This window comes from Quercus lobata, chromosome 9, assembly GCF_001633185.2.
Source record: "Quercus lobata isolate SW786 chromosome 9, ValleyOak3.0 Primary Assembly, whole genome shotgun sequence".
Taxonomy (NCBI): domain Eukaryota; kingdom Viridiplantae; phylum Streptophyta; class Magnoliopsida; order Fagales; family Fagaceae; genus Quercus; species Quercus lobata.
This window is the reverse complement of record NC_044912.1, coordinates 48,128,113-48,140,651: the sequence shown is the minus strand read 5'-3', so window position 1 is coordinate 48,140,651 and position 12,539 is coordinate 48,128,113. Positions and strand designations below refer to the sequence as shown.

Genomic DNA, 12,539 nt, shown 5'->3' with positions numbered 1-12,539 from the left:
CATTATATATACACACACAACAAATTTCTCACATGCATTACATGTGATTGAAACCAATTTGCAATTCATTTAAGTATAGTTCTTCGGTGTTGTAGCCTAGGTTCCTAATTGAACAGAAATCCATGATTATTTTGATCAATGTAGTAAACAAATTTTTTTTCTTCTTGAATTAAATAAAAATAAGTTACATGCTCATAGTCTATTTCAAATATATGTAATCTAATATGATTTGTCAAACAAAAATAACCATTTGGTCAATTTTTCTAGCTCTCTAGGAAAACCTAGACAGATGTGAAACCCTTTTACTTGGTTCAACTCTTTTTCTTTGGTGCCTCACCAGTAAGGCTTTTGAGAGAGCTTTAAAACGTTATTTTGCGTGATTCCTTCACTAGAAAATCCATGAGTCTTGAATACATTGCCATAGATGAGATGATAAGGTAGTGGTAATGCTTTAATTTAACAAAACATGAGGATCAAGGGTGAGTTTTCGGGTGCAAATGTGAGGTATCTAGAATGCATGCTTGCTATTAAGGAAATTTTCCAAGATATTGTGATTGAAGGAGATGCTAAACTCTACTTTGATGCACTTAATAGGGATGTCCAGAACTATTACTGGAATGTAAAGACTTTGCTGTCAAATGCTGTGGAACTCAAGACTTATTTTGCTAATTGTTTTTTTTTTTATTGAGTGAAGAGAAAGTATAATGTTGTAGCTCATGCTCAAGTTAAGATTGTTTCTCTTGTTTCCCCTGTTTTCAATTGTAATAATTACTCCCTCCCTTCTTATGTGTGGGAAGCTTGGGAGAGAGTTATGTTGATTGTATATTCTATTCCTTTGGTTTGTTAATTCATGGTTTTAAAAATTGGACTGGATCAACCAATTCAATCGAGAACTGGACACTAATTCAGTCCAATAAAACCCTTAAAACCAGTATAAAAAGGGTAAAAATTAGAAACCAAGACAAAAAATGGTTTTTTGACCATACTGGCTTTTAAAGCCATAGCTTAAGAGCATTCTTATCAAGGAGGGTATAATGCTAAAATGCTATATTTGACATCCAAAACACTAAAATACCTTCTACATCAAACATGCCAAATGTTAAAATTTTTAACACTCAGCTATAGTGAGCTGTTAAAAACAAATATTAATTTTTTAATCCCCACCCACACGTGCCAAGTCCCTCTACCCTTTCTCACACGCTGCCTCTTCTTCCTTTTCTTTTCTAGTTCACACTCAACACGCCACCTTTTCTTCCTTTTCTTTTCTAGTTTAGACTCAACATGCTACCTAGCTACCTTGCCTTCTTCTCCCACGTTGCTTCCCTTCCCTCAACCAAGCTGCCAAAAATCCAAGATCCTTTTCCCTCTAACCGAACCCAAAAAGCTTGAAGAAGCCAAAGCCGCTGCCAATGATATTTGGCAAAGTTGCTGACGACGCCAAAGTTAAAAACCGCCAAATCTTTCATCTCTCTCTTTCGTTCTACCGCCATGGGTTTGTGATTTGTAGTGATTGTGGGTTGGATTGTGGATTTTGTGGGTTATGGGTTGTGATGGAGGTTGTGCATTGTGGTGGGTTGTGGTGGAGGTTGTGAGTTGTTATGTGAGTTTGTGGGTAGTGTTTGATGGTTGTAGTGGGTTGTTTCATTAGGTGGCAGTGGGGTGTGGGTTGTGATGGGGTTGTTTGGGCTTGTTGTGGTGGGTGGTGGTAGTGGGTTGCAGTGGTGGCTGGTAGTGATTGTAGATTGTGGTGGCTAATAGAGTAGTTGGAGAGGATGAGAGAGGTGAACTAGGTTTTATTTATTTATTTATTTTATATATATTTATTTAATTAGGTTGTTTATATTATTTTAATGTGTAGTATGTTAAAATAAAAAGCTTTGATATTGAGTGTATTTAAAAGTGAGATGTTTTTTTTTTTTTTTTTTTTTTTTTTTTTTTTTTTTTTTTTTTTGCTTTCGTATAATGTATCCTCAAAACTTTCAATTAGAAACTAATCACTGTTAGCGCCGAGTGGGCCCACGAAGGAGTAAAGTGCTGGCCCAGGAAATTCTTCTCAAGGTGCAGGTAGCAGGATTCGAACTGGGGAGCACACCCAGTTGAGCCCAGTACAAGTACCTTGAGACCGAGAGTTTAACCAACTCAGCTAACCCCTTGGGTTTAAAAGTGAGATGTTAAAATGTATAATGTGACATTTTGAGGTGTTAAATGCTATATTTTTTAGCATTCTTGATGTGAATGCTCTAATGAAATGGAATGTTTGTTTATCCAACAAAAAAATAAAAATAAAAATCATTGATGGGTGGTGCTTCATTTTGCTCTAATGGCACGAGATTTTTGAACCTGACCTATAAAAGATATGGGCCTCGAATAAGCCTTATCCTTTCCAAGTGGATTTAGAGAACCTTCGGCCCAATGATCACCACCAGGCTGCTTTTAAGCTTTTAGCCTTCCACAGTCCACACCATGCCCCACGTGACACCTTCATGAGTCTATTGTGGCTGACCCACACGGCGTCAGCGTGCATGTAAAATGTAACGGAGTTCGCATTAATTTGGTCACGCAATTCCTGACTTGTGAGTTGTGAATACAACATGGCATTCCAATATAAAAATCATATCCTTGCATGGTTAAATCAATCACTTTATTTTTGTTTTTTGAAAGAATCAGGCTGTAAATTTTATTTAAGTTGAGGTTTTTATTTATTTATTGTTTTTGTTGTTTATAGAACCACTTTAAGTTGAGTTGAATCATAGTGATATGGGCATAATAGTATTCGACAATGGCATTCCCTAAAACATAATATAAAATCTAGGCAATACTATAGTACGACATCATCATATGATAGAGTATCAATAAATATGGTGTTACAAAATATTTTACAATATTTTTCAATGACTTTTGAGATGTGATTGGTGTATAATAGAAGTAATGTTAATAGAGGATTAATATGAAATTAATGTCGCACCAATCATAATTGGTCACATTTTTTATTATTAAAAAATGGCCACCTTAAAAAATTGTGAAAATTTTGTTAAAAAGAAAAAGTTGTCCCCATAGAATATCAGTGTAGAATGAGTGACGAATAATTCTCTAAATACGAGTAATGCAAATACACTTTTAAACAAATTGGGGCTGAGTTAGATATATTGGGCCTTGTAAGAGTCACATTAAAATCCCAATAACATCTCTATGTACTGTATGATAAAGGTAATAGAAAAATAAGAGAAATAAAAAGTTTTCCCCCCTTTTCATATATCGACGTTTAGTTGGAAGCTTGGAATGAAAAAAAAATGAATAAACAAAAATGCATTTCTTTTTCCCGAGGAATTTTTTTGATAATCAAGTAGGTTGTGAGGGAATAAGCGTGGGTTAAAATATAATTATTATTATATTTTATAATATATATGGATGCATTTCACCAATTCATGTTAAGTCTTCTAAAAAAAAATCATTAATTCCTTCTAAGATTTTTTGGTGATCTAAATTCTAATATTACATTTTGGTAAACAATTTTATCATTAAAATATAAATGATCTATTTTTAATTCAAAACATGTCAATTTATTTGAAAATATCTTCAAGTCTATTATGATCATTCCTATTCTTTTTTTTTTTTTTTTTAAGAGAGTTTCCACCTATGATATTTGTTCCTGATGATGCTCTTTATCATTAAACTAAGACACAAATCAGATTTTTGATGTAGGTAGGGAATGAACTTCAGATCTCTTATTCAACCATTAAAAACAGGATTGCATAAAAATTTAACTAATATAAAAGATAAACTTACCCAAAAAAGGAAAAAAAAAAAAGCCAAAATAGGATTAAAAAATAAAAATTATACATTCTTAATGTGATGGTCACTCAGGTCAAAAGACGATGTTTAAGTCTAAAAAAGAATTTCACATACGTTCAAACAAGACTAAATAGAATTCTATCTCAAGTAGAATTCTATCTCAAGTAATATATATTCTGGATAAACATGATTGCATTTATGTAGGAGATAAACTTGCCATAAAAGGGGGAAAAAAGTCATAATAAAGGAGGAATCAAAATGATACTTTTTGGATCATTCCTACCTCGTCGCGCAAAATTTTGCTCCTAATTTTCTGTGCATTTAGGAGGGAGTGTATGTGCCCAACTCCGAAGTCAAAGTGTATTAATAGTAGTCCACTTTGTATTTTCTTTAATTCTTTTTTTTTTTTGAGAAACATTTTCTTTAATTCCTTATTCCACTATTAGTGAAAAATATTACTCTATTTCCGTTGATCACTTTTCTCTTTTCCACCTTAACAAACAAACAATAAAAAAAAAAGTTCCAATATATTATAGGTCCTTAAAAATTTAGCCAATTTTAGTCCCAATTAGTTAGAACGATGTAAGTGAGTTTGAACATTTTATTATTTTTGTTAAGTCAAGCTCTATCATTCACTATTTGATTGGATTACAACTTCATACATCATACCAAGAATAACTAATCTTTATTAGTGACCAATTAGGAAAGTTTGGAAAGAGACGGAACTACCCAAGGGGAAAAACAACCCCTAAAAGATAGTGGTAAAAGTGTAGGTTTTTCACTTTATTTACTTCACTAATTTTATCTAGAATTTTATTTTAGTTTGATTTAGTTAAATTTAATTTTTATTTACATTATCGGTCACTTGTAGTGATTTTGTTATATTTAATTCCTATTTATATTATGGTTAATAATGCTTGTAAATATTTTTTTTTAATGAGATAATTCGATAGTTAGGGGAGAGGATTTAAATTGAGTATTTTTATATTTTCTAATTTTAAGTGCAGAAATTTACATGTAAATATAATTGACATAAAACTATCATATATCTGGAAACTGGAAAGACACTTAGCATAAATTGGAGTGTATTGAAAATCAAAAAAATTACTTGGCTTCAAATTATAATTCAATGGTAAGGACATTTTGTTATATTTAGTTTTAATTAATGTTATGGCTTTAAGACTGCCCGAAGAATAGAAAATTTTTAGGTACTCGCTAGTAATGTGGTGCTTTCTCATTTTACATTTATAGTGGGATTTATAAATTTAATTGGTGGGAATCATCATGAATATGAGAGGAATGAGCACTATATCACCATGCTTCGGGAGTATCTAATAATTACTTTCCAAGGATTGGTGAGATTTGAAGAAAAAAAAAAGAATGAAACTTAAATGTGATCAGTTTGTCATTTTAAAATTTGTAAAAACATGACTCCATAATAGAATGGGGGATGAGTTTATTACAGATAATTTGGTACCTAGTTTAATTAAAAAGAAATTGCTAAGAAGTTTGCCTCTTTTTTAGATTTTTTTTTAAAAATTCTATATTCAATAAGGGGAAATTTGAATTTTAGATGTTCTCGTTGAAAATAAGTAGAGTTGACAACTTATAATGTTAAGAGGCCCTTGATTTCAAGTGTACTTAAATGTCCCTACACACATGTGAATGTTTGTATGCATGTATGCCAACCTGAACCTATTATCTATTTAAGTTTGTCTCGAATTGTGAATCAAACCATATAGTTTGGTCCTCGAACTCTGAAATAACAAAAGTTTCAGGTTCCACTCTGTGCATCCCATTTGGGTTTTAAACTTTTAATAGTGGGAACCTGCTTGGGCAGAGGCAGAGCTGTGTAAACCTACCAAGAAACACAATGGGAACAAAATGAGCATCGATCAAAATAATATTCTAAATTAACTAGCTAGTTCCTTCAATGGAAGGTACACGTTGAAATCACATCTTCAAAATTCCAAATATGGTATAAAATGCTATATGAGGTATTAAATTCGGCATTAACATGAATCTTGTCTTCCAAAAGTATACATTGAATGTAAATGAAGACAGTTTTTCATTACGTGGGCGTGAGGTTCGACATGCATGGTTCTGAGTACAAGTGTATGGACAGTCTCATCCCCATATGCAAGTTTGTCCTCAATGTCTTAAGTATCTCACTTATCAACTATCTAAAAAAAAGAAAAAGTATCTCACTTATCTACCAATCTTCTATTAATTGCCACCAGCCATAATACTTAATAAAGAGAAACCCCGCATGCATGCCAAGTTTTACTCCACTTCCTTTCCTTTCCTCAACCTTCTCTCTCAAGGACTAACTTTTGATTGCATTGCAAAGAAACTCTCACTCCATTGCCAACTACTCATGGTAAGCTTGCACAATGAGTTCTTGAATATTATTTTCTTATGTTCTATCATATTACAACTCTCTTAAAATATTAATCGTCATATATTGCATCAATTATAGGTAAGAATACCTACCAATTGTCTTCTTAGACTCTACAAACGTGAGAGTTTTATATATTGAGTATGATCTTTTATATCATGCCTAATATATGTGACTCTAGTTACTTTCTGATGGTGGTGGGGTTGAAAAAATACATCTACATAGCTACCATTAGAGCTATAGGGTTATAGAATATAGAATGGGACCAAAGTTTTCCCCTTTTATAGGGGATAACAATATCACTTGAATACAAAGCCTGTGGTCCATTTTTTGAGTGTTGAAATGAATAAAATTTGGTCACTACTTTGTTATATTATCCTGTACAAGGATATTCTTTCACACTTTCGCTTCTTCTTGCTGTTCTGATTGTTATATGCTTCGATCACTTATTTTTCTTTTCTATCTCCTCAAAATAGGTTCTTGAGATGAGTCCCGAGAGAGAAGAGTATGTGGATTGGAGAGGGAAAAACGCAGATCCCAGAAAGCATGGTGGAGTTAGAGCCGCAAGCTTTGTATGTGGTAAGATATTTCAACTAAGGGGTAATCACACCTTATTTAATTGTGGTTTGAGTTGAATGCGATTGGTCAATTTTGTGGTTTTATAATTTTCACTTTATTTACTAGAGGTTTAATTGTGTTATTTCCTTCTCTCATTTCCTTTTTACTTAAAAAAAAAAAAAAATTTTAACTTCGGGGTGCATTTTACAAGTTTGGGAGACTTTTTGAGCTTATTTTGATGGACCCTACACCAAAAAAATAAAATAATAAAAAATAAAATCAGAAAAAGTTTTTATTCTCCTTTTTACGATAATTTCAACTTTAACAAATAAGCACTAGCATCTTTTATTCTAACAATGACACATAAAGAGGATGAGAACTACATCTATCTTTCTAGACAATTTTTTTGTAATGTTTTTCCTTGTTAATATAATATTCCGTAAGTTTTCAAAAGTACAAGAGACTCTTCTATTTGAAGTAGCTCTCACATTAACTTAATTTTCTTTTTTAATGGGTGAAACTGTGAAAAAAATTTCAAATCCCTACATATTTGACATAAACCTCAAAGGTTTTGCAACTTTTTGTAGGGATCAATTCCTCCAAACTTAACTCTGCCGTTGCACAAAAGGTAATTGTGGTAGTGGTAAACACTATTTTTAGAGTTGCAAACAAATTATGGTTTGATCCTATGGAAATCAAATTAACTCATTATTATTCTATATGATTTTATCTCTCTTTTTTCATTTTGCATTTTTTGGCTTGGTTTCTCTTTGATCTTGTCAACATACAGTACGCTGTAAATGAGCCACAACCATCATAAAATCAGTTGGAAAGTACCTTTAAATTAGATAATGGAGTAGTATAAGCTTTGTTCTATCATCCATGTGTTGATTCTTCTCAATCATGCAAATCACGTAGATGTGAGAGTGAGACTTATTGATTTAACTTAATAATGCTGTAATTGCACCTCATTTTTGTGTGTGCAGTGGTGGAGGTATTGGAGAATTTGGTTTTCTTATCAAATGCCTCAAACTTTGTTGTATACTTTCTGATGTCTATGAATTACAAACCTGCTGAAGCTTCAAACATGGTGACCAATTTTATGGGAACCTCTTTTCTGCTCACGATATTTGGTGGATTCATTAGTGATTCATTCATCACAAGATTCAAAACCTTCATCTTCTTTTGTTCAATTGAGTTGCTGGTATGTTATCCTTCAACTCTCTCTTTTCTTGTTTAATTTCTGTTCACATGGTCATGTGGTTTAAGGAATTGAAAATTTGAAATAGTGCAAGACCTTTTCTTTTTCTTCTTATGTGTATGAGTTATTGTGAGTGAAATACGAACAAGACATTTGGAGGAAATCATAAGAGTAGCCAAAGTTTTCTTTTAGGTTCTATCTTATATGCATGATATTAGTTGGGTTGTTTCCAAGTGGCACCTTAATTAGATAAGGTGGAATAAAAATCCACTCGCCCCCAATTATAGTATGTTATGTGTTTGATTTCCCCCTCCCCCTATTTTGGACTTTATTCACTTTACAAGGAAACAAAAAGAGACATGTGACAAGCTGTAATTAGCGGAAAAATAAAATGAACAATTTATAGTAGGACAGAGCATTTTTATTCACTAATGTGCTAAATGTAGCCAAAATGTTTGGTAATACAATGTACAATGTAAATTAACCTACCTAGCCAGATGGGATCTTTAAATCTTTTTATTTCCGTCACAAATGTTGGCTACCAAATTTTGCATCCATGCAATGTTTTGTGCAGCAAAAGTCAAAAGTTTTTCATAGCTCTTGACATATATAAACTATTAAAACGATACCATTTTTGTAGGGACTTATCTTGCTGACAGTCCAAGCTCATGAACCACATTTACATCCAGCCATGGGTAGAAGGCCTTCAGGGTCACAAGCAGCCATTCTTTACGCTGGGCTCTATGCTATGGCCACTGGTGTTGGTGGTGTTAAGGCCACCTTGCCTGCTCATGGTGCTGATCAGCTTGACCACAGCAATCAGCGACTCATCTCTGCCTTCTTCAACTGGTTTTTCTTTTCCCTATGTACTGGTGGCCTCATATCTGTAACTTTGATGATTTGGATTGAAGAGAACCTTGGTTGGAATTGGAGTTTTAAGATATCGGTGATGGTCTTGAGTGTGACCCTCTTCATTTTCACCATTGGTTTCTCATTTTATAGATACAAACTTCCTGGTGGAAGTCCATTATCAAGGATCTTTAAGGTAAAGCAGAAGTTTGTTATTATGGTTTCAACTTTCAATAGACTTCATTCACATGTCAGAGAATACTTTTGGCTAAATTATAAAATTAAAATTTGGCAATTCAATTTACGCCGGCTAACTTTGCTTAAAAATCATTTTAGTAATCTAAGTTTAAAATTGGTCATTTTAGTCAATTAACTTTACCTCAAAATCATTTTAATCCTTTAAGTTTGGAAATAGTCATTTTGGTCAGTGACTTTTTCCAAAAATCATTTTAGTCCTTTAAGTTAGTCATTTGGTGTGATTTTTTAGCAAAGTTACCGGACAAAGTGAGTACTTGAAAGACTAAAATGATTTTTGGGCAAAGTTATAAAACTAAAATAATCAATTTCAAACTTAAAAGACTAAAATGATTTTTGGGCAAAGTTACCAGACTAAAATGATCAATTTCAAACTTGAAAGACCAAAACGATTTTTGGGCAAAATTAACATGTGTAAATTGTATTTTTGCCTTAAGATTTCTATTTATAATCTATTTTTAATTTAATTATTTTAATTTTATTTAATTTAGCTGGTTCTAGTTAGCTCAACTAGTAAAGTTTTTTATGGTTGAATAAGAGATATGAGGCTCAATCCATACCTACACCAAAAACTGATTGATGTCTTGATCTGATGATAAAGAGCTATTTTTAATTTAATCATTTTAATTTTATTTAATTTAGTGGGTTCTAGTTAGCTCATCTGGTAAAGTTTTTTATGGTTGAATAAGAGATATGAGGCTCAATCCATACCTACACCAAAAACTGATTGATGTCTTGGTCTGATGATAAAAAGTTATCATCAAAAGCGGACGCCAAAAGTTGAAACTCTATAAAAAAAATAGTTTTATTTATTTATTTTAATTTTAGACCTTCAACTTTCATCCATTTGCAATGTAGTCTTTTCATTCCATCTATACTGTAAATTACTAAAATTAACGCTGAGATTTGATGGAACAAGATCGAATGATTACTTTCTTCAAAAAAAAAAAAAAAAAAAAGATGAAATGATTAAATTGAGTACATATATAAGTTAAAAGACTGAAATTTAAAAAAAAAAAAAAAAAAAAAAAAACTTGAAGTATTGAATTAAAAACAATCAAAATTATAGGGTACAATTTGTAATTTAGTCAATACAATTTTGAATTTTTGTTTCAATTACTTCTTATTTGCTTATTATTATATATTATCATTTGGCTATATGTTTGTGTCCAGGTGTTTGCTTCTACAGCTCGAAACTGGAAATTATCACCAATAGAGAGAGTGAATGGACGATCACATAGCAAGTTCAAGTAATTAATTTATTTTTCCTTATTCTTAAATTAGGTGATTTGTGCGTGCCTAGCAAGTACCTTGACATGAATGAAATTCATCACTCACTTCACACAAGCACATTTGAGTGCATGTGCACACATAAACACAATGTTAAGTGGACCTAATTTACCATGAATGATGAATCCTATAAAATAAAATAAAAAGAGTAAGAAGAAAAACATCTTTTTAGCCCACTTCATTGAAGGGCCTCTTACAAGCATGTGGATCTCACGCAACCCAAAACCTTGTGTCTTAAATGTTCCATATAGCATATAGAGCATGTGTAAAAGATGATTTTGGCAGATTTGGGTAGGAGAGCAACAAATACAAGTTTCAAATCCTTGATAATTTATGTAGGAGGCAAAAAGTCATAGTAGATGGGGGCAAAAAGTCATAGTAGATTTTTACATCTCCCACACTCAAGCACGTACATATATCACAGAATCAAAGATTGAAATCTGTATGTTTCATTAATTAGCAAAATGATTACAGAAACTACATATATACTAGTCTGTACAGGTGTGAACACAAAAATAACCAACTAACAACCTATCACATGTGCTAGTTACAGGATTAACTAACTATCCCACGTGTTAATACTTAAGTAAGCTCCTAAACACACTAAACTACAGGTCGTATGGTCATTGTTCTTCACTTATGCTTCTCTGCCGTTTATGCTCTATTATAGAATCAATTGCTGTGTGAACAGTGCTATGACCCTTTGTGTTGCTGGCTTCTACCTTGCTCTTGCTACTGATCTTGGCAGCTTCATCTAAACTCTGATAACATAGAAACTACCTCTAAAACAATTGGGAAAAAAGAAGGGAAAAAAAAAAAAAGCAGAAGAGGGAGAAATTTTTGGTTTTTACCAGTGCAAAATCTTGCTTCATGTTGTTTTCAAAATGTTTACATATCATTAATTATGTCTCCTAAGTTGACAAATAATACAAATTTATTTGCAGGATTCTAGATAAAGCATTGATTGACAACACAGTTACTGCAACTGAGGTGGAGGAAACAAAAACCTTTCTTGGCCTGCTTCCCATATTTGCAACCACAATTCTGATGAACTGTTGCCTAGCTCAACTAATGACATTCACAGTGCAACAAGGGAACATCATGAACAGAACAATACACCATTTCAAAATCCCTACTCAATCATTAACAGTATTTCCCCTCATCATCATGCTTGCTTCGATTCCCTTATACGAGCAGTTCGTACGTATTTTTGGCAAAGAGAAGGCTAAAATGTTCCAACCACTTCGGAGGATTGGGTTGGGGCTAGCACTGGCATCAGGGTCCATGGCTGTGGCAGCTATAGTTGAAGTTAAGAGACGTGAGGCTGCTGAGAATAATGTCATATTGTCTGTCTTTTGGCTTGGGTGGCAATACCTTTTGCTAGGAGTTTCTGACATGTTAACTCTTGGGGGAATGCTTGAGTTTTTCTACTCAGAGGCACCTGCTAGCATGAGAAGCATGTCTACTGCATTGTCATGGTGCTCTACATCAATGGGGTACTTCCTTAGCTCAGTGCTTGTGGGCATAACCAATTCAGTGAGTGGAAAATATGGTCAACCATGGCTTGGGGGAAAAAGTTTGAATCAAAGCCGTTTGGATCTATTTTATACCCTCCTTTCCATTCTTAACATCCTTAATCTTTTGGCCTACATGTACTGTGCCAAGAGGTATTAAGAGTTTGAAAACTGCAGATTAAATCAGTATTTGAAAGCTTGTGCTGTAATCGTAAAGACTGGAAGTATATATATTGAATTGTGTAAAACTATACAATGAATTGTCTTTATATAGGCAGATATGTAAGTGCTGGACAAGTAATATGAGTACAGGACAAATAAAACAAAGCCGAGAATTCGTTGGCCTTGTAAAGCATTGTGCTGTATGTTATTAAAAGTCATTTTTAGTAGAATGATACTAGCATATACATGTGTAATGAAAACGAACTGCGTGCATTGCCAATTGTACTTCTAATTGTTTTTGTATGCAATTAAGAGTTTATGGGTTGAGACTTGAGAGTTAATTACGGCTAGGAGTTTTTAGTAAGAACTAGTCAAACTTTTTCTCTTTTCTTCCTCTCATTTCCCTCATCGCTCATCTTCTCAGTCTCTCCTCTTTTTACGGTGCCTACATTGAATTAGTCAAATCCATTAATCACTTTGGCTTCCACAAGACCCAAAACCGCAGTTAACCATGGATCTT

The 12,539-nt window shown here is 32.9% G+C and overlaps 1 protein-coding gene across 1 annotated transcript; it reads left to right on the top strand.

Moving 5' to 3' along the window:
- Nucleotides 1-6,606: 6,606 nt before the first annotated feature.
- On the top strand, nt 6,607-12,418 carry LOC115960887 (protein NRT1/ PTR FAMILY 4.2). The gene is made up of 5 exons (XM_031079887.1): nt 6,607-6,769; nt 7,735-7,952; nt 8,590-8,994; nt 10,227-10,303; nt 11,288-12,418. The coding sequence occupies exons 1-5, from the start codon at nt 6,676-6,678 to the stop codon at nt 12,015-12,017; spliced, it is 1,524 nt and encodes a 507-aa protein (XP_030935747.1). The 5' UTR covers nt 6,607-6,675; the 3' UTR covers nt 12,018-12,418.
- The last annotated feature ends 121 nt before the right edge of the window (nt 12,419-12,539 follow it).